Source organism: Schistocerca americana, chromosome 7, assembly GCF_021461395.2.
Source record: "Schistocerca americana isolate TAMUIC-IGC-003095 chromosome 7, iqSchAmer2.1, whole genome shotgun sequence".
In the NCBI taxonomy this organism is placed as follows: domain Eukaryota; kingdom Metazoa; phylum Arthropoda; class Insecta; order Orthoptera; family Acrididae; genus Schistocerca; species Schistocerca americana.
The window spans coordinates 253,098,391-253,122,252 of NC_060125.1; the positions used below are offsets into that span (position 1 = coordinate 253,098,391).

Consider the following 23,862-nt stretch of genomic DNA (forward strand, 5'->3'; position numbering starts at 1 on the left):
TGGTCACTCGCGAATCTTTGACCAGTGCTGGCCAGTCAGGGCAAGCAGAGAGCAGAGCTTTACTCAAGTTCATGCTTCTTCGCCAAATGGATGTAATATAGATACTTATCTAATTTTTTTCGAGGTGAGTGCATTCAGCAGGTTGCGTCGAAGGATTTGGTGAGATCGAAACTTGCTTCTTACTTTCGCGTTATCCTTACACTGCTGGAATTTACGTATGCTTCAAAGCTGCGCCAAATCTAACTAACTTCTAGTGTTACATTACCATTCGTATTCTGAGTGAATTTAGAATTATTGTGTGGTCAATCCGATACCGCAAGAGTACGTGGAATCCAATATAGTGTTTTACTTCATGCATACGTGGTTATAAATGACTTATAATCTCTCTCTCTCTCTGTCACCTGTAAAATCACGATATTCAGTTTTGTAATTCTAATTTTAAGGTGTTTTGTGTGACGATGTGAAGCTTCAATTTGAACACGAAACATTTAGTGTATGGTATTTGACCGTGAGGTATAATTCATTTTCTACAATCATTTTGATCTTTATAAGGCTTCTTCAGTACTTCCGGCGTTCATGAATTCATTGCTTCACATATTTGCCTTTGTCTATAATTCCCACCACATGTCCCTCACCTACAAATACGTAAATTCAGAGTGGAAATCATGGACACGTGCCCCATTCACCTATAACGTGTTATTCTTGCATGCCAAGCTGTTGTCTATCTTAGAATTTTCAGAGCATTACAGGTAAGACAACTTGATGCAGTTCTTCGGGAGACGTAGTCGCAGCAACGTGTCATCGCACTTCACTATCTCCACCACATCAACTCGTAGATTATTAGCTTTTCATGCATTAGAGATTACAAATGGCAAGGAAGGTTTGCCTGCACAAGCAAAGTGTATAAAGCAAGGTTTAATAAGGGTGATTGTTTGCTATGCGGTATTTGTAGTCAGTGTTTCAATCTAAATATTTTCAGAATCGTTTAACAATATCCCTTTGTTGCGTTTGCAACAATTGTATCTCATCAGGAGTATTATTATTCAACACGGATTGCGTTACTGAAGGCCATACTTAATAATTTCAGAGCACATTATATTCAGGAAGTTTCGTGAACATTCAGGTTTAATTTTTGAAGGAGTAGTATAAGTTCAAGTTCTCTGTCCCGAAAGAGGATTACATCCAAAAAACAGTATACTTTTCCTCTTACAGAAACGGTATTTTCGTTGCCTAACAGATAAAATTCCACTTTGCCCTCACACTATCCAACAGGCAAAGAGATTCACCTGAAAACCCCAGCGATCGGCTAGCGTGCGGAGCAAGCTCACCTGAGGAGCCGGTGATGTCCATGGCCTTGAGGTTGCGTCCCTTGATGATGGTGACAGTGAGCCGACCCGCCGTGGGCAGGTAACACAGCGACAGCATCAGCTCGCCTAGGTCCACCTTATCCTGCAAGCAGACGACTTTTTTTGAGCTTTACTTCCAAACCTGATACCTTGTTGCATGGTACATGAAGTACACCGCTGGCCACTAACAATGAAATAGCACGATGGTTGCATACAACATACATCAAACTGACGTGAAACGTACCACATGCTCGGTATGTAAACTACACTACTGGCCATTAAAATTGCTACACCAAAAATAAATGCAGATGTTAAACGGGTATTCATTGGACAAATATATTATACTAGAACTGACATGTGATTACATTTTCACGCAATTTGGGTGCATAGATCCTGAGAAATCAGTACCCAGTACCAGTACCTCTGGCCATAATGACGGCCTTGATATGCCTGGGCATTGAGTCAATCAGAGCTTGGATGGCGTGCACAGGTACAGCTGCCCATGCAGCTTCAACACGATACCACAGTTAGTTAAGAGTAGTGACTGGCGTATTGTGACGAGCCAGTTGCCCGGCCACCATTGACCAGACGTTTTCAATTGGTGAGAGATCTGGAGAATGTGCTGGCCAGGGCAGCAGTCAAACATTTTCTGTATCCAGAAAGGCCCGTGCAGGACCTGCAACATGCGCTCGAGCATTATCATGATGAAATATAGGGTTTCGCTGGGATCGAATGAAGGGTAGAGCCACGGGTCGTAACATATCTGAAATGTAACGTCCACTGTACAAAGTGCCGTCAATGCGAACAAGAGGTGACCGAGACTTGTAACCAATGGCACCCCATATCATCACACCGGGTGATACGCCAGTATGGCGATGACAAATACACGCTTCCAATGTGCGTTCACCGCGATGTCGCCAAACACGAATGCGACCATCATGATGCTGTAAACAGAACCTGGATTCATCCGAAAAAAATGACGTTTTGCCATTCATGCACCCAGGTTCGTCGTCGATTGCACCATCGCAGGCGCTCCTGTCTGTGATGCAGCGTCAAGGGCAGCCGCAACCATGGTCTCCGAGCTGATAGTCCGTGCTGCTGCAAACTTCGTCGAACTGTTCGTGCAGATGGTTGTTGTCTTGTAAACGTCCCCATGTGTTGACTCAGGGACAGAGACGTGGCTGCACGATCCGTTACAGTCATGTGGATAAGATGCCTGTCATCTCGACCGCTAGTGATACGAGGCCGTTGGGATCCAGCACGGCGTTCCGTATTAAACTCCTGAACTCACCGATTCCATATTCTGCTAACAGTTACTGGATTTCGACCAACGCGAGCAGCAATGTCGCGATACGATAAACCGCAATCGCGATAGGCTACACTCCGACCTTTATCAAAGTCGGAAACGTGATGGTACGCATTTCTCCTGCTTACACGAGGCATCACAACAACGTTTCACCAGGCAACGGCGGTCAACTGCTGTTTGTGTATGAGAAATCGGTTGGAAACTTTCCTCATGTCAGCACGTTGTAGGTGTCGCCACCGGCGCCAACCTTGTGTGAATGCTCTGAAAAGCTAATCATTTGCATATCACAGCATCTTCTTCCTGTCGGTTAAATTTCGCGTTTGTAGCACGTCATCTTCGTGGTGTAGCAATTTTAATGGCCAGTAGTGTATTAGCAGTTCAGCGCAATCGCACAAAAATGTTTGACTAAAGCGCTATCTACAATGCGTGCCAAATTTAAAAGAACACAAAATTCCCAAGACTAGCGAAGTTTTACAGAAGCATGAAATTTAGCGCGATCTTCGATGCGAGATGCTTTTAATAGTTTCCGCAACGCAGCTCTGTCTCGAAATCTGGCAGAAAACCATAGTGATTCTGATCATATGTAAATTATACTAGCAGCCAGACGCAATCAATACCTTCTCTTCGCGATAGCAATGGTAATGTTACTGATGACACAGCCACGAATGCAGAGTTACTAAATACGGTTTTCCGAAATTCCCTCAACAAGGAAGACGAAGTAAATATCCCAAAATTCGAATCAAGAACAACTGACCAACTGAGTAACTTGGACGTAGATATCCTCGGTGTGCCGAAGAAGCTTAATTCACTTAATATAGTCAAGCCCTGCAGTTCACATGGTATACCAGTTACGTTCCATTCAGAGTAGGCTGTGGAAGTAGGCTGTTTAGGTTTTTATGTTGGTAACGCCACGTAGCGCTCTGTATGAAAACCACTGACTGTGCTGTGTGCAGTCTGTGGCTGGTTTGCATTGTTGGAAATGGCTATTGTAGTGTTGGGCAGTTGGCTATTAACAGCACGTAGCGTTGCGCAGTAGGAGGTGAGCCGCCAGCAGTGGTGGATGTGGGGAGAGAGATGTCAGAATTTTAAGAGCGGACGATCTGGACGTGTGTCCGCCAGAAAGAGTAAATTTGTAATACTGGATATCATGAACTGATATATATATATATATATATATATATATATATATATATATATATATATATATATATATATATATAATGACTTTTGAACACTATTAAGGTAAATACATTGTTTGTTCTCTATCAAAATCTTTCATTTGCTAACTATGCCTGTCAGTAGTTATTGCCTTCAGTAGTTAGAATCTTTTATTTAGCTGGCAGTATTGGCGCTCGCTGTATTGCAGTAGTTCGAGTAACGAAGATTTTTGTGAGGTAAGTGATTAATGAAAGGTATAGATTATTGTTAGTCAGGGCCATTCTTTTGTAGGGATTATTGAAAGTGAGATTGCTTTGCGCTAAAAATATTGTGTGTCAGTTTAAGCACAGTCATTTATAATTTTTCTAAGGGGACGTTTCAGCTGATGCAATAGCTGCTCACTTAGCAATCGTATACAACCGATCGCTCGTCAAAAGATCCGTACCTAAGGACTGGAAAGCTGCGCAGGTCATGCCAGTAATCAGGAAAGTAAACAGGAGCAATCTGCTGAATTACAGGCCCAGATCAGTGACATCGAATCACAGTAGGAGTTTGGAACATATACTGTGTTCGAATATTATTAATTACATCGAAGAAAACGATTTATTGACAAATACCCAACACGGATTCAGAAAGTATCGCTCTTGCGAAACGCAGCTACCTATTTATTCTCACGAAGTAATGGGTGCTATCGGCAGGACACCTCAAATTGATTCCATGTTTCTGTATTTCCAGAATGTTTTTGTCACGGTCGCCCACAAGCGACTTCTAATAATAGTGCGTCCCTGCGGACTACCGTTTGAATTGAGCGACTCGATTCGTAATTTCCAGTTCAGAAAGGTCACGGTTCGTAGAAACTGACGGAAAAGATCGAGTAAAACAGAAATAATATCAGTCGTTCCCCAAGGAAGTGTTATAAGCCCTCTGCTGTTCTTGATCTATATAAACGATTTAGAAGAAAATATGAGCAGATCTCTTAGATTGTTTGCAGGTGATGCTGTTATTTACCGTCTTGTAAAATCATCAAATGATCAAAGCCATATGAAAAATGATTTATACAAGACATCTGTATGGTGCGAAAACTTCTAACTGGCTCTACGTAATGAACAGTGTTAAGTTATGCATGTGATTACTAAAAGGAAGCTGCTAAATTTCGGATAGACGATAAGTCAAACAAATGTAAAAGGAGTAATATCAACTAATTACTTAAGGGTTACAATTGATAAAACTTTAAATTGGAACGATCATATGGATACTGTTGTGGGGAAAGCGAACCAAAGGCGGTGATTTATTGGTAGGACACTTAGAAAACGCAACAGGTCTACCAAAGAGACTGCCTACACTACGCTTGTAAGTCCTCTTCTGGAGTATAGCTGCGCGCTGTGGGCTCCGCATCAGATAGGATTGACGGAGAACATCAAAAAAGTTCAAAGAGAGGCAGCCCGTTCTGTATTATCACGAAACAGGGAGAATGTGCCGCGCGTCTGATACTAGAATTGGAGTGACCGTCATTAAAACAAAGGCGTTTTTCGTTGCGGCAGGATCTCCCCTTGATATCTCAATCACTAACTTTATTCTCCAAGTGCGAAAACATTTCGTTGACGCCCACCTACTTAGGGAGAAATGATCATCATAATAAAGTAAGAGATAACAGAGCTCACGCGAACATATTTGAGTGTTCATTTTTACGCGTACTGTTTGAGAGTGGAACGACAGAGAAATAACTTGAAGGTGGTTCGGTGAACCCTTGCCAGACACTTCATTAGGAGTTTGAATGTTGTTTCTAGCTTTGGTCGGGATCTCTTGACTATCACGGAAATATGATATCGATGGGTATAGTGAGACCACGCTCATCGCTAGGCAGGATGTCAATGGCAGTGCGTGACTAGCGCCTGAGAAGACAGACGTATTGTTGGTCTGACCGTGCAGAAACGGACGACATCCTCAGCGTTACAGCCTGTCTGCAAGGCGACAATTGTGGAGCTTCCCTTCTTGCGGCAGTAGAGAGAGGAGCACCTGACAACGGCACGGGACACGGCAGTCACACCACGTTGTTTCTGCAGACGAGTTACGCTTCAGCACGCTGCATTACGATGGGTGTTGCTGTGTGTGAAGGCTCCGGGGAGAATGAACCTTGAAAGGTCTCTGTTGGATTCCTTTCATGTTTGATTTCTTAAATCTGTTGTCATTTACGGCATAAATTCCTCTTCTAAATTTACTGTGGCGTTTCTGACTATCTGGGAGGAGACTGAGTAATGGAACGTGTTACTTTTACACATAAACAAGAACGATCTGTCACACTACTACACTTTAAAACACAGTTTATATGTAATTCATGTCACACAGTCTCATACGGAACCTTCATCCGCTTTCTTTTATAAACTGTATATGAAAAGATACTGTCATCCCCCTTCCCTTCTGTGTGAGAGGATGAATGAGCAAATGTATTTCTAGTTGCATGCTTGAGGGTAGCAGACAAGCCTGTCTGCTAGAGAACAGTAGGACCAACGTCGGAACAGGTAGCTACGCTTTCTAAAAGCAAAGAGGTTTCTATCCTTAGTATGGTCCTGTCCGTCCGTTGTCATGTTGGTATAGGAAGCTGCCCCTCTGGCCACTTCCGTTTGTATTTGTGAGCCACCCCTCAGGAAGGGATCAGTCAGTCTGTCCGTGGCGAGCGTCTGAAGTGGTAAGATCTCCGGCTAAGCGCGTGTCTGCTAAGTCCGTAGGACAATGGATTTCTTAAGTTCAGCCTAACTGAACATTTAATCACCTTTATTTCAGGTTTAGCTCTAAAATATCTAATGTTATCTTAAATTGCAGCGCAGTGTAATTCTCGTGTGAAGTTCAGAATATATTCCGGTAGTTGCTTTGTCACTACTTTGTGAGTAAAGTGGAACCACGTGTTGATCAGTAACTCTAACTAAGTTCATCAATCTTAAATGCGAATGTGCGTGAGAGTATAACGTCTCGTCTTGACAATATTTTTCAATATAGCAACTTTTCTTTATGTTCAACCCACGTGGGGTGTACTTTGTGAAACCAGTACCACGTGCTTATACAATTGTTTGACCCATCAGGTTAATAGTAAGACGATAGTAACCAGTTCGAGGTTTTTCTTTTGTAAATTGCTTTTCGATCTAATTTATTTTAATTGTCAAAATTATTGTGGAGTTACACTCTTTGTGTAAACCAAGTTGACCACGTGAAGCATGTGGTGTAATCATCAAAGTAGCCCTCAGCTATTCTTTTTGCGAAGATTTCACAAAGAGTTAATATGAATTTAGTATACCAGTGTGTGGTAATTACATGACGGACAGGATTGTGCTACGAACGTAACTTCTTTGGGTGAAAATTGAATCGGTTGGTAGTGGTTAATTTTATCTTGCGTAGGTTTCAACGTTCTTTGTGTGTTGTTTTATGAATACAGTGTTGTATGCAGTCTCCCAATCTTGGCTCCATATTTGATGCGTTCCGTAAGATTACAAACTCACATTTTCACAATCCTAAATAAGGCACCAGCTTAGTTATGACTCACGTTTAATATGCTGAAATTTCAATGATCAATGTTAAAATAAATTTCCAAGTATAAACTGATTTATTTCTTTTTATTTAAATTCTCTTTTATATATATATATATATATATATATATATATATATATATATATATATATATCACCGGTTGTCGTATGACTATTAAAAGATTATAATTAATGTTAGTCTGGTTGGGAATTTGGTAAGCTAGACAGGATACCTGGTGAAACAGTTGCGCAGTAATGCAAGGTTAACTTCCCCAGACAGTTCACAACTTTTAACCCGCTTTTATTGTCTATCAGTACCGCTTTCAAAGAAAATGAAAGTAACAACGTTACAACCTTTCCAGATTTCATTCACTGTCATGGTACGGGCTCAGTACCTGCTGTGTTGATACGGCGTGATGGTGTATACAGAACACGATCACCCCTTTTTCGCTTATCTACAACTACAATAATACTACGCAAGCCAGTGTACAGTGCATGGTGGGAGGTAGACTGTACCAAATATTTATACGATTTCACGTGCTCAAGATGTTTATCACTACTCTTGTAATCATAGGCCAATGTCCTACTTTTCTTACTTTTTGCTGTAGGAATTCTCTTACATTTATCCATATCTAAAGAGAGCTTCCATTCACGAAACCAAGTAGAACTGTTGCTGCACCATGAGTAAGTGCAGGCGTGGATTTGTGCAATTCTTGTAAATTTCACGCAGCTATGGCTGGAAGGTAGCAGTTAAGAGACCGATTGTCAGATTGCATGGCAGGCACGGGTAATGCTACGAGGCTAATCCCAAAAGTAAAGTGTCCTATTTTTTTATAAGTACATAGACATGTTTATTTCTACAATGGTGTACATCAGTCTACAGCTTGAACATTTAGCTTTTTTTCGACATAATCACCATTTCTGTCGGCGCATTTTTGTAGACGCTGTGGCAGTTTTTGTATGCCCATGTCATACCAGCTCGCATCCATGCTGTTCAGAAAGTTATGAACCTCTTCTTTCACCTCGTCGTCGGAGCTGAATCGCTTTCCGGCCAAATGTTCTTTTAACCTAGGGAACAGGCGACAGTCACTGGCGCCAAGGCAAGACTATAGGGTGAGTGGGTGATTATGTTCCACTGAAACTGTTGCAGGAGAGCAACGGTTTGCCGAGCAATGTGTGGGCGAGCGTTGTCCTGGAGAAATTGTACGCCCTTACTCAGTATTCCCCTTCTCCGGTTCTAGGCGCTACAGTGTGGAACCGCGTGACCACTGTCGTCGCAGGTTCGATTCCTGCCTCGGGCATGGATGTGTGTGATGTCCTTAGGTTAGTTGGGTTTAAATAGTTCTAAGGGATTGATGACCTCAGACGTTAAGTCCCATAGTGCTCAGAGCCATTTGAACCATTTGAACCTTCACTGGTTGTGAATTGCCCGTTTGAGTTTTTTCTCAGTCTCACAGTACATATCAGCGTTAATTGTGGTCCCAGTGGGCATAAAGTCGATCAACATTACCTCATTCCGATCCCAAAACACGGTTGTCATGACTGTGTTTGTTTGAATTTCCGCGGCTTTGGCGAAGAAGGATGCGCCCACTGGCGTGATTGTTGCTTGGTCTCAGGTGTAAAGTGGTATGCCCAGGATTCGTCACCCGTGACTATTAAGTCCAGAAAGTAGTCCTGTTCGGCTGTAAGGCGGTGAAGAAATGGGCGGGAAGCATCAACTCGTTGCCGCATGTCGTCCTCAGTCAGCATGCGTGGCACCCATCTTGCGCACACCTTCTGGCACTTCAATGTTTCCGTTTAAATTCTGCAAGCAGTGCTTCGGGAAACCTCAGGAACCAACGTGCAGAGATCATCCAGGGTGATCCGCCGATCTTCACGCATGCTTTGCTCAACCTTCAACACTGTCTCCTCAGAAATTGACGGTCTCCCGTTTCTTTGTTCGTCGTGAATTTCGGTCCGACCAGCTGCAAACTCTCTAAACCACTTAAGAACATTGTTGACATCCATGCACGACTCACCATACACTTCTGTCAATTGGCGATGGATTTAAATCGGCACAGTGCCCTTTGCGTTCAAAAACCGAATAACTGCGCGCAATTCGCATTTGACGGTAACATCCAACGGCAGCTCCATTGTCAACGGCTGCCAAGTCAAGATTGAACGCCTTAGCGCGACGTGCGCATGTTTACACACAGCGCGTGAAGCACTCTTCATAACAGTGTGACCAACTGCCACACAAACAGAGTTCTGTACTTATAAAAAAATAGGAGACCTCACTTTCGGGATTAACCTCGTAGTATTTAGTGAATTATTCTGTGAAGCAGGTTCACGACACCACTTGTAGGCGAGAAGGCACTGTCCGGTGGGCACTGTACTCAAGTGTGAAGTAATCAGGACAGCACAGGGCACTGACGTGCTGTGAAGAACCCACACGTTACAATTGGCTCTGAGCACTATGGGACTTAACTTCTGAGGTCATCAGTCCCCTCGAGCTTAGAACTACTTAAACCTAACTAACCTAAGGACATCACACACATCCATGCCCGAGGCAGGGCTCGAACCTGCGACCGTAGCGGTCGCACGGTTCCAGACTGCAGCGCCTAGAACCGCTCGGCCACTTCGGCCGGCTCGTTGCAGTTACAACAGCGCCTAGTGACCTGTGTGTAAGTGCCGAAGTGGGATGAGGAAAGCTGACGTTGTCCCCTCTAGAGGAGCAACGTCGGAAGCGTGGCGAAAAGACGTAGAAACAAGAGAGCCTGGAGACTCAAAGGGGGCAGTTTTGACGCCCTTCTGTCCACGTCTAGATCTGGAGAGAATGATGACTGTTTAAGTTGCAGGCCAATCACGACAACAATCTGGTGATGGATATCGGTGTCCAACCCGCCTGCTGAAACAATCACCAACCTCTCCTGCACGAATGTGGCGGGGTGGGCCACACCTTGGAGCTGTACTGGCATGAGGAGCGAGAGGCCTGCTGGCCTTCACTCTCTGGTAAAAATCATCTGGCAGACTGCAAGCTGCCGTCCGCAGGGATGGGGCCGGGGCGCGAACTTGCGGCCTCCCAGGTGCAGAGCAGTCTACGGTCACTGACCAAGCTGCCCTGGGCGCATGCTGGAGTTCCTAAGGCTCACTACAATGAAGGCAGTTGGTTGTTTCCCTTCAGCGCTCTACATGGGGTCCACGAGTTGCGCTTGAGAGAGCAGCCAACCGTGTCTCGAGCTATTGGTACAGCCAACACGCACGGCGGCCACTTAGCCATGGCTTGAATGGGAGCGCTACGTCTAGGAGGCTGGGCAACCGGACGCCGACACAGCAGATTCCGGCATTGACATTGGCGCTGGCTCATGCACGCAGGTCGCTCGGCGCCTTCGCCGTGCCGGTGTTTCTCTGCACGCATTGGTGTGAGTCACCTCTCTCTCCCAAACCGTACCTCTCGGTCGTTCTGACATATTACAACCCCTGAGTTCGGGGGCACTGTAACATTGTTGTCCCACTGTTTCTGCAATTTAGTGCGATTGTTCAACGGTGGTACTTTGCTGTACACATCACAGTCACCAGTGCATTGTCTTATAATGGCGCTGATTCTGTCTGATAAATCGTTTATCTAAGGGTTATTCAGAAAGGTCGGCCCAGTTTAATTAATTTTCATTTCAATACTCGTAGATGGGACTTGAATAACCTACATACTGAAGGAAAGAGGAAGGTGCAAAGTTTTGATAACCACTAGCTGCGTGAACGGCCACTAGTATGGTGATAGTTATGTAGGACACTTGCGCTGTTAAGCAGTTGAGAGTAAGATGGCTACGATGCAGCAAAATGTTCTCTCGTTCTTGAGTTTTCAAGAAGTGAGTTGCCACTTACAGTGCAGCGGGCACTTGATCTCCGATCCCACACTGAACCTCCAACTACGGGAAGCATAAGATACCAGTTTAAGCAATTTCAACAGACTGAACGTCTCTGCAAAGCAAAAAGCCCGAGCCAACCGTGTGTGCCAGAGGATGACGTTAGGCGAATGCAAGACAGTTCCTCTTCCAACACGATGGAGCTCTATCCCATTGTCACCGTTGTGCACTAGGAATTGCTTAATCGAGCCATTACTCGCCGATGGGTAGATCACATGAGAAATCAAGACGTAGCTGTACACTTCTGGCCACCGAGGTCTCCTGATCTCATGGCCTGTGACTTTTACGCTTGGAAGCCATGTTAAGGAAGCTGTTTACATCCCATCCCCATCCACAACTCTGGCCGACCTGTGGAATCATGTTACTGTTGCGGTGAACACCGTAACACAACACGTGCTTCTTCGCATGAGGGCCAAGTTTGGCTACCGCTTAGATGTTTGCCGTGCAGCAAAGGAGGGTCATATTGACATTCATAAAGATGTGTTTAAATAAACAAACTCGAAATTTCCTCCTTTCATTGGTATGTAGACTGTTCGAGTACAATTTATTTTTCATGAAATACAAATCAATTAAATTGGCCCATCTTCTTGAATGAAAATTTCCTCCAGCCAATCACTTCATACGAACGCACCTTGATTAGCAGTCTGTGGTGTGCTGCAGCGTCGAATCTATGGAAATCTATGAGGATGCAATCTATCTGTTCATCTACTCCGCATATTGTTAATAACACACCGTGTATGAATATAGCAAGCTGTATTTCACACGAGTAGTTTTTCTCTGAATCTGTGCAGATTCTCCGAAAGAAGTTTTTTTCCCTCGTAGGACGTCGTAATGTTTGAGCTTTGAATACGTCCTAAGATCCTACACAGACGGAAATTACAGATATTGGTCTATAATTCTGCGCATCTGATCTATTACTCTTTTAGTAAGGGTAGTTTCCAGTCCCACGAGATTATTTGCTGCGCAAGCGACTGTCGATAAATATGTGGTAGGAAAAAGAGATTATTCCGGGGTGTATTCAATGCAAAATCCAACTGGAATTCCCTCGGGGCCTGTTGCGTTGTATGCTTCAAGTAGTTTCAATTGTTTTTCAATACCGGGTTGCTAATATCGATATCGCTCGTTTGTCTGTGCGGTGGTACTGTAGTGTCCTCTTGAGTGAATTTATTTTTAAGTACTGAATTTAATACACATGTTTTCTGTCTACTGTTTTAGTTTTGGCACCAGGCAGACCAACAAGAGATCGAATCGACGGTGTACTTTCGAAGTGATTAAAATTTGAAAGATTTGATAAGGTAAGTTATTTATGTAATAGCGGTCGACGATATAAAAAGGCTAAAAACGTTTTCTTTTTGTGTTTTCCCGTGTAAGTACGGTAACGTTAATCTCTAGATCTCAGTAACGGATAATGACGTCGAAAAATTTTCGAATTTCCTCGAGAATACTCTCTTCAAATCAGATGGTAAAAATTTAGACGATCTGCCGTGAATAAAAAAGTGCTCATCCTCACATTGGTACTCTTCGAACCTAAAAATCATGATTTTTTTTGGGATTTTCTCACGAGCAGCCCATAAACAAATGGTGCTTTTATAAGCCGCATACGGTCCACCCCAGACCACACTTAAGGCAAAAGAACCGACCAATTTTCTCAGTTTGACTGGGCTGGAGGGGGTGTGTAATGTTTAAATTTTGACTCTGTACTGTAGGATAGTGAATGTATGTCCGTTCATTCGATACGTACACAAATAGCCTCTAGGCCAATGGCTCCCCAGAATAATTGATCCATAACCTCTTTGATCAATAGAGCAAGAGATATGACCTGAAAAGTCGCATAGACCGATATACCGACATAATTAACCAATCTTCGTATACTGTCATATCCAGATTCTACCTAGTAATATCACAAATTGAGTCCACCTTGATGCAAACATTGTGTTATTTATTTATTTATTATCCCAAACTAGTTTCGGCGACAAAATATCACCATCATCAGAGGTTTTTTTTTTAAAATCTAAAACATTCAGAAAATGTTAGCTAAGCAAATGTTAGCTAAGCAACAACTAAATACACACCAAAATAACTGGTTTCCACAAACACTACCACAACCCTAAGTATATACTGCTGACATACGAAGTTCACCTTTGAGTATTTGTTTACTAACAGCCGCTCACATGGTTTCAGATGACATGATGTTCGCTAAGTATAGAAAGACGGCAACAGAAAGAGAGCACAGAAAATATGTCACAAGCAGCGCCAATAATAGCTTAAAACATGCTGTAGCATACAATAAATAAGGTAGTATAAAAGTATCAATATAAAACTATATTTCAAAAGACGATTTATAAAAATGTAATTATGTTTTACTGTGTTTGTACAACCATACCATTTTCTGAATGTTTTAGATTAAAAAAAACCTCTCACGGTGGTGATATTTGTTGCCGAAACTAGTTTGGGATAGTAAACAAATAAACAAATAACACGGTGTTTGCATCAAGGTGGACTCAATTTGTGATATTACTATTTTTCTACGCAAATATGGACCAAATGGAAGAGTTCCAAGATAATATTATTGTAACAGTTTCTACCTCTACGCGTTGCGTCGCTACCAACGGTCACTGCTGCTGGGAAGTATTTCTTCCTAACAGCATCCCATACGAGCAAAACAGTTGCGTCTTTACTTGCGGTTACTCGCACTTTACGTACTAGGGCTACACAGGACTTTGTTTAAAAAGAATAGCTTGATGTAGTCATAGGGTCGAGGCACGCACGTCTGCTTTCATGCCCCGCAACTAATTCGCTGCAAACAATAAGCTGTAGCTGTGGTTCTGCAGTCAAACAGTCTATGCACTGGATAGAACTGCGAGTTAATAAAATACACACAACTATAAACAAAAGATAAAAGAATAATTTAATAAAAAGGGTTCTGTTCTAACTCTGTAAGTGATTAAGACGACAGAGAATTACTTTGAATAATATTTATTGAAGAAAGGACATCTGAAATGAACGGGCAGTGATCCTTCAATATTCGGTTAAAATACAGACAGAAAATAACCTTATCAAATGCAGCAAACTCAAATTGAGAGCGATACGAGAATGGTGGCAAAATCCCCAAACTAAATAATCATTAAAGACTCATGAAAACTAAGTCCATTTTGTGATCACAATACACGAAAGATTCACCAGTTCAAAATAGTTCTTAGTTCAACACGATGATTCACAAATTAACACACGTGATATAATAAATAGTAACTCGTACTTTGTCCACAATTCAGCATTTCAAGCGGAAAAAATTAGAGTTCTGCTCTGGAGCACATTCAGACCTATCGAATTACAATGTCCCTTCAGAAGCATGACAGCGGCCATTCATCGCCCAGAATCAATCACCTATACGACTGAATCGCGCACGTTTCTCTAGATAGGTCTGCCTTCTTCCAGCACTGGACATAAAGTGTCCCGAATCACCCCCTGAGTGCTTCACTCGAGAAGTCCCTGTCTCCACTTGACTGCAGCAGTATTTCGCTATTATCCGCTCCTCCATTGGCTGATGGCTATCCCCACCAAAAATACACCGTCTTTAAGCTCTACAGGCATGATCTGATTCAAGGTGACCACTTCCCAGACTAAAGTAATATATTACAGCAACTAAATAAAGAAATGTCATTAACATTCTGTTACACTCAGATCATTTACAATAAATATAACTAATAGCTGAATAATAAATAAATAAGCAAAAACTCTTGCGCAAGTGCGCTCTCGTTAAATGAGTACAGATTATTGTTTAAACAATTATTTATACCTGCTTGACACAATCAACTTTTGGCACTCTTTGCAATAGAGGTGTCAGCTAACACAAGCGATTGACCACTTTCAAATTACCCATGTTTTAATAGCACTTTCTCTGCTTTATGCCTCACTTGTCAGTTCTGACGAGGTGGGAGGCCATACCTCCCCCGTAAACTTTTACAAAATTGTAAAAAAATAATCGCATTACTTCGTAACATGTATAAAAATCACAATTCACGGAGCTGAAACAACAAAGTGTTTCAGTAGATCTGAGCCAAACATTATTAAAGTGACGCGAAGAATTTATTTCGTGACGCATTAAACCCATTAAAACATTTAAATAAAGTTACTGGCAAAATAGTAAACGTTCATTAAATAACTACAAAAGTATGATAGTATGAGGTATTGATGCTGCGTTCATTTGCTGTGTAAATGTAGCGAATAAGATGTTCTGACAAACGTTTGCATAATGAAGAAGATATAAAAGACATTGTAAATCAATAAATGAAATAGATACGCAGCTTTCAGGGATGATAGCTATAGTGTAAAGCTATAACCTGAGATAAGGTTTGTTTTCATCGCTTCATACGATGTCAAGTAGTTAATTCAGAAATTCATTGTGTAAATATTTATTGAAAGTGAAATGTTAATTACTGTAGGTTTAGAGCTACTGAAGTATTGTTGTGTCACTGGATCCTCTCAGTTTTCTGAGATCGCAAATGTATTCGGAACTGCATCAATAGTTGATGTGAGTTATTGTCGAATCTCAAAGAGCTGTAACTTGGCCATCCTTAAGATTGTCTGACACTCCGCCATTTCCTGGAGCATATTCTGCACAAAGGTAATGCGAGCATCAGCCGTCCTAATTTCCGGCTATGGAATTTACCCGTTTCCGGCAACGAGCTCATTGTGTCTGCATTTCGCTGGCCACAAATGGAGCCTATTAGCTCGCCTAGATATGTGTAGAGTTACAGCGTGGAACGTAACGTTTGACGGGTCAAACTGGGTCTAATGCGTCACGAAATAAATAATTCGCGCCATTTTAAGAAAAAATAATGTTTAGCTCAGACCTACTGAAACACTTTGTTGTTTCAGTTAGGTGAATTGTGATTTTTATACATGTTATGAAATAATGCGATAATTTTATTATAATTTTGTAGAAGTTTACGAGGCAGGTATGGCCTCCCACCTCGTCAGAACTGACAAGAGAGGCATAAAGCAGAGCACGTGCCATGAATGCTAATGAACGGCCACGGCACCCAAGCGGTTCGCTATGAAGTCTACGGATGGACGTTACATACGAGCAGTCTTTGTTAAAAAGTGCAAATAACGCTGTTCCTTTGCGTTTTTAATTCAGGATGAGAATGGATTTTAGGACAGCTAGTTTTTGGTTTGGAGCCGACTGGGTGTGTTGGTCAGTCAAGTGTGGTCATCTAATTGGAAACAGGAAAGAACTTTTTTTTTGGGGGGGGGGGTTAATTGGACGTATTGTTTTCATTAGTACAGTTACGATTAATGTGGGTTTCAGATTTAATTTCGACGAGTTCCAGAGAGAAGAGGCGAAACCATTAATTGCAATGTAAAATTTAATTTGGGTAAAAGGATATTAGTTTCGGAAAAATGGTGAACATTAGCTGATCGTGAAGTAAACTACATCTCTAACAGATTTGGAGATAGATTTAAGGGAAAGTTAATTGGCGGATAATTGTATCGCTCGTTATACAGAGTTAGTAGCTATTCATAGACAGCCCCGTGTCCAGTGAGAATGGTGGCTGTTTTCTTTTTTTGATTATTGTTGTTGTTATTATTATTGTTATGGTGGTAGGTCGTTCCGAGTTCTAGAACAGACTCATTTGTAATTTGATGATGAAGTGGATGCTGCTGTTAATGTTTTCCGGACAGTTCGAGACCTCGTATGAAGTTAATAGTACTGAGCTTCACAGAGAAACAGTTTTTGTTACCCAATTTGCGGGTTGATATTTCGGAAATGCATTTTTTGTACGTTCGTAACAGGATGTTTGTAACATACACCACGTGTTGTAACCAGTCTAACTACGACACTTCTGTTGATTGAGACGCCAAACGTCTGAAGTGGAAGAGATTTGCTTCAGTGTGTTGTAAAGAGAGTGAAAGTGACGGTGGCTACTAGCCTTTAACACTGTGGTACAAGACAGCGAGTATATGAAAGGAATGAAAAAAAGCATATTCTTTTGTAACAGTAAAAAAAGTTCAAAAAGACTGTTGAGCGTATTATTTTTCAAGTTATCCCAAAGTAAATTTGACATCGGATTACGAACGAAAATAAACTGATAATATATTTTATTTCCCTATGAAGTAAGTACAAGAAGGAAACCGTAGTAGTTCTTTAACTGAGTGGAGACTCTAGGTAGATGTATTGGTCAGTGCCTTATAAGAGGAGTAATTTCATTCCGATAATATGGGAGAAGTAATTATGCAGTGAGGTGTATGTTGAGAATCCTTATGTAATAAAAATAACTAACTAACATTATATAGCTGAAACTAAACAGCAAGCGAATATCTCCAGCTTGTGTTACATCACTGGATTGTTGCTACATTTTTATTAATAGAGGAGTGATGAAAATCCAAAATGGAGTTTTCTGCGTTACTGACGCACAAGTTACATTAATTAATCAATATTGAAAGGGAAGTCTTACTGTATTCTTAACAGAAAACATTTATAGATGAAGAGTATATTACTGGGCGAAGTAAATATCTTGATTTCCATAGTTTTCATTAATTACACGAAAGAGACTGCTACACGAATATAATAACTTCATATCGATAAAACCATAACATGGTTAGTGCTTGTCCTTATTAATTTAGAGAAGAATTTATATTTTTTCTCTCGTTACGGTGCAAAATGTGCCTAATGTAATAAACCCAATATCTAAATTGTTATATTTTTATTACTCGAACTGAGTTCGTTACTTTTCCGTAAGAATTTTTTATGATGTCTGATAAAGAGTGGCACAATGAATAGTAGAGTTGGACAGTCTGCTTTCGCTATAATTGAGCATCTTGAGTGCTTGCTGAAAAAAGTTTTTGAACGAAAAAATGATATATAACAGAAAATAGAAAAAAATTGCAAAAGGGCAGACACAAGAACAAATCAAAGATAAGGACAGAATAATGGAAAGTCCTCAGGAATTAGCAAATTTTGTAAATTATTATTCCTATAGGACTTCGGAGAAGCTGTAGCAAAACCTTCCTGAAAGACACCCACAATGACTTACACAGCAAGAACAGTGATGTTTCCCACAACAGAGTTTGAAGTCAGGAGGACAATAGAACAATTACAAAATAAGAAGTCAGCATGCATCGATGAGGTTCCTGTCTCTTTTCTGCCGGCTTGCATAGACAGCATAAAGCTCCCCTTTAACGAACATAATAAATGAGTTCTTTAATTCAGGTACTTGTCCTGGGAACCCAAAGCATACACGAGTTGTGTCCTTACTAAAGAAAGGTAACACAGATAGCATTGAAAGCTGCAGACTAGTTTCACTACTGTCTCCATTCTAAAAAAAAGGTTACTTGAATAAATACAACCTTTTTGGCGAAGCACCTTTTGATATCCGAAATAGAGGAAATACAATATCAGCCATTTCAGTGTTCACAAAGGGGTACTTGAAGATCTTGACTAGGGTAACCGTGTTACAGGCATATTCTTTACTTGTCCAAGTTTTCTGACACATTGACCACAAAATACTACCAAACAAGCTGGAAGTGCTAGATATAGGAGGAACAGTGAACGACTGGTTCTAGTCGTAGCTGTGAAACAATGGGCGAAAGGTAGATATAGTTCACACATCTGCTGATGATAAATGTTTAGTAAAACAACTGTCAGACAAGAAACAAAAGTTTTCTTCGCGAAAGTGTATAGGGTACAATTATGTTCTTCCTACATATCAGTGACTCTGCACACAGTATAAGATATGGAGAAAAAGTGATCTTTTATGATGTCAACAACATCATAGTCGCTGATAAAATACCAGAACTTCTATTAGAGATAGCAAATAAAATCATAAGGACGTATACGGTAGGGCAGTATGCAGTAAATTAACGTTGAACATAAAAAAAACAAGAGTGCAGTTCATGAGAAAGAGGTGAAACAAGTTCGTCATATTAAGCATAGATAATACAGCTACAGATAGTGTAAAAATCAGAAAGTTCTCAAGGATTAGCACTGATTATTAGCCAACATGGAATGAACACATAAAGATGCTGACAAAATGAATACCATCAGAATGTTATGCTCTTAGGCCTACAGTGGTTTGTAACGGGCTATGGCTTTTGGTGACATACTATGCCTACGTGCACTTAGTTCTTAGCTATGAGATTATATTCTCAAGATCGAAGGTACAAAACATGGACACAGTTTTTAAACTGTAGAAAAGGGTCGTAAGTATAATAGCCAGAAGCAGTAGTCGGGCTCATTGTAAAGAATTACTTAAAAAAATTGGGCATCTTTACTGCTCCAAATGAATATATCCACCGGTCTGTGGTGCATATCAGGGCAAACATGATCAAGAATTTAACTTATAGTTCTATACGTAATCATGGGATAATAGCCAGTTTGGACTTACACTCCTGGAAATTGAAATAAGAACATCGTGAATTCATTGTCCCAGGAAGGGGAAACTTCATTGACACATTCCTGGGGTCAGATGCATCACATGATCACACTGACAGAACCACAGGCACGTAGACACAGGCAACAGAGCATGCACAATGTCGGCACTAGTACAGTGTATATCCACCTTTCGCAGCAATGCAGGCTGCTGTTCTCCCATGGAGACGATCGTAGAGATGCTGGATGTAGTCCTGTGGAACGGCTTGCCATGCCATTTCCACCTGGCGCCTCAGTTGGACCAGCGTTCGTGCTGGACGTGCAGACCGCGTGAGACGACGCTTCATCCAGTCCCAAACATGCTCAATGGGGGACAGATCCGGAGATTTTGCTGGCCAGGGTAGTTGACTTACACCTTCTAGAGCACGTTGGGTGGCACGGGATACATGCGGACGTGCACTGTCCTGTTGGAACAGCAAGTTCCCTTGCCGGTCTAGGAATGGTAGAACGATGGGTTCGATGACGGTTTGGATGTACCGTGCACTATTCAGTGTCCCCTCGACGATCACCAGTGGTGTACGGCCAGTGTAGGAGATCGCTCCCCACACCATGATGCCGGGTGTTGGCCCTGTGTGCCTCGGTCGTATGCAGTCCTGATTGTGGCGCTCACCTGCACGGCGCCAAACACGCATACGACCATCATTGGCACCAAGGCAGAAGCGACTCTCATCGCTGAAGACGACACGTCTCCATTCGTCCCTCCATTCACGCCTGTCGCTACACCACTGGAGGCGGGCTGCACGATGTTGGGGCGTGAGCGGAAGACGGCCTAACGGTGTGCGGGACCGTAGCCCAGCTTCATGGAGACGGTTGCGAATGGTCCTCGCCGATACCCCAGGAGCAACAGTGTCCCTAATTTGCTGGGAAGTGGCGGTGCGGTCCCCTACGGCACTGCGTAGGATCCTACGGTCTTGGCGTGCATCCGTGCGTCGCTGCGGTCCGGTCCCAGGTCGACGGGCACGTGCACCTTCCGCCGACCACTGGCGACAACATCGATGTACTGTGGAGACCTCACGCCCCACGTGTTGAGCAATTCGGCGGTACGTCCACCCGGCCTCCCGCATGCCCACTATACGCCCTCGCTCAAAGTCCGTCAACTGCACATACGGTTCACGTCCACGCTGTCGCGGCATGCTACCAGTGTTAAAGACTGCGATGGAGCTCCGTATGCCACGGCAAACTGGCTGACACTGACGGCGGCGGTGCACAAATGCTGCGCAGCTAGCGCCATTCGACGGCCAACACCGCGGTTCCTGGTGTGTCCGCTGTGCCGTGCGTGTGATCATTGCTTGTACAGCCCTCTCGCAGTGTCCGGAGCAAGTATGGTGGGTCTGACACACCGGTGTCAATGTGTTCTTTTTTCCATTTCCAGGAGTGTATATTTCCCAAGGAAAAACAAATAAAACTCTCAAAATAGCATTTTGTATAAGGGAATAAAATTATATAACGCATATTTCAAAAGGAAATGAAAAATACTAATATACATCTGTTTAAAAAGCCAGGTTATAGATTATTCATGAAGAATGCATACTACACAGATAAAGATTGTTTAGAGGACTCGGAGTAATGGGTAGCAATGTCAGAGAATAACTACAACACTCTGTCACATTTCAACACGTGATCACGGTTTACTGCTTTCAAGAGGGTGTGATTTATCATTCTCCTGAGGTCAACGTCTCACTCGTTATCGGGGGCTGCTGACTCAGTTTTTCTGGTATGCTGAATATGTCCGGGCATGGGATCTGCTTTCTGAACAGATTGTAGTTGGTGCAAGGGGCACAGAAACATCTTTACAGGCAAGGAATACCTAACTGGCGCCGTTAGCGTCTAGAGTCTTTCATATTACGAGCTGCCAGAAAGAAAATAGAAGTCAAGGAACTTTGTGCAATGGGGACTAACCGAATGGGGCAGTGAAGCTGGTAAGAGATTGACCTAATATTCGGGAACGTGGAGTTGCTCTGTCTGGCGATTCGTAAGTGGGTTTTCCGTCGTTTTCCAAGATCGCTAAGGCAAATGACGAGATGGTTCGTTAATCAAAGCCACTGCACGCCTCTTGTCATATCCTCACAGACCACCTATCCTATCCTCATAAAGCATTTTATATATTCTGTATGTTGTATATTTTTAGCTATTGATCTGTACTGTATTATCTTGTAAGTCCTATGTCATTGTGAGATGATCCTTGGGTGACTAAAGATGATAACAGTAATGAATGTGCTGCTTCTAAGGGGTAGTACCCCAGTGTACGTCCATTGGGTATCACAATACTAATGAGAGCCTGAATTACTTCTCGCTGTTGACGGAGAGTCATCAGTAGTTGTACTAGGGCAGCATAGCGGATAGCGACACGATATCTGTTTAACAGCAGAGACACTAGGCTTTCAGATCTGTGTGTGAATTTCGAGTAGAATGAACAGAACGTACCTATTTGTTGTCCTGAACATGTCGGGTTTTGTACCTACAAAGTATTACTCCTCTGCTTTCATCTCAAGAAATCTGTTGCGGAAATTCATCTTTTAGTAGTGGAAGCGTATGGAGAAAATGCTCTGTCGGAAACAATGTGCAGAGATTGGTTTCGACGATTCAAAGACCACGATTTGCAGGTGAGTGACAAAATGCGTACTGTTCGGTGTGGCGTAACACGAGCTGTTGCACCGGTTCAAACGGCAAATCATGAACGCTACAAAGAACAAATTACTCAATTTGCATCGCAAACTTAAGGACACGCGTCCGCAATATGCTCAGAGATTTGACGAACTCATTCTGTTTCATGTCAGTGCCATACAACATGTTCCAAGCTGAGTGAAGGAAAGGTTTAAGGGAATTCGATGAGATGTCTTATTCTAACCGCCACATTAACCAGACATTGGCCGTTCCTATTACCATTTGGTCGGTCCATGCATCGTGACGTTGCTGAACAACACATCTTTTAACGATCTATAAAACTGTTGAACGGATCACCTCGCAAGAAGAAATTTTTTATCGTGGCATCCATTTGTTATACGAAAAGTGGAAAAAGGTTGTAGCTACCGAAGGACACTCTTCAGTAAATTAGCTCATACTACTCAATTAAAATAAACGCGTTTTTTGTCCAATAACCGGCGAGAATTAACTCAAGCACCCATAGTGGGCGAACAGTGCGTGCTTTCTCTAGCAGGGATGGAGATATTAGCACAACAACAATAATTAGAAGCGAGGTGATATGTCGACAGCTCGATAAGACAAAGAATTTGCAGATATCGGAGGAACTAAATATAACTCTAAATAATGCTAGAATTTTTGTAAGGAAGTACTTTCTTGGTGAGTGTGTGTCTGCAGAATGGGAAAAGAGGGTATCGTGAGATAGCAAAAACTGTTACTACCAGAAAATTCAACTGTCGAAACAAAGAATCCGGTTTGGGCAGTCAGATAGATGCAAACTGTCATAGCAATTTTGCAGAATGCTAGCGCAGAGCCCCTGCTAGGCCTCAGAAGCACTCCATTCCCTTCTACATTTCATCTGAGTCTATTCAACATCTCCTCAGAGGTTGTGCAAGATTTTCTTTGTGTACTTAAGCAATGACTGCGAGAGTCGCAGTCTTTAAGCACCTGTTGCCTGAACCAGCCGCTGCAGCATTTCCCCACCACCTCCTTAAGAGGCACCTTTCTCTATGACACAGCACAGCCATCACACAATGGTATTCTAGTCCAGGGATCCCTTACCGGGGGTGGGAGTCCATGGAATAAAAATGATGCAATTCAATGCTGCCAATGCAATACTTTTTACTTATCTTTTTCTTATGTATTTATGTGTTTTCAATATCATATTGTTCTGTATTTTATTTTAGTTTTCAAGCATTTTATCAGGTTCCGTTTCATCACATGCCTCTCCCTGCTTACCTTACTGCCCTCTACAGGCCTCACTGTAAAATGAGCGTCCAGTATTTAAATCGCACCTCCTTTCCCGTGTCGGCCATTGTGGTCGAGCGGTTCTAGGCACTTCAGTCCGGAACCGCGCTGCTGCTACGGTCGCAGGTTCGAATCCTGCCTCGGGCATGGATGTGTGTAATGTCCTTAGGTTAGTTAGGTTTAAGTAGTTCTAAGTTCTAGGGGACTGATGACCTCAGAAGTTAAGTCCCATAGTGCTCAGAGCAATTTGAACCAACCCAAGACATGTTCCGGGTGCGGCAAAGAAGGCCACCATAGGCCTGTCTGCCTTCAG

General features: G+C 42.4%; 1 protein-coding gene across 1 annotated transcript in view; it reads right to left on the minus strand.

The window, feature by feature from the left end:
• The window catches only part of LOC124623170 (synaptotagmin-10-like), a 296,361-nt gene that overhangs the window by 148,331 nt on the left and 124,168 nt on the right, over positions 1-23,862 (minus strand). The window contains exon 3 of the mRNA XM_047148974.1: positions 1,329-1,449. Coding sequence (XP_047004930.1) covers positions 1,329-1,449 — 121 coding nt within the window. The remainder of the gene's footprint in view (positions 1-1,328; positions 1,450-23,862) is intronic.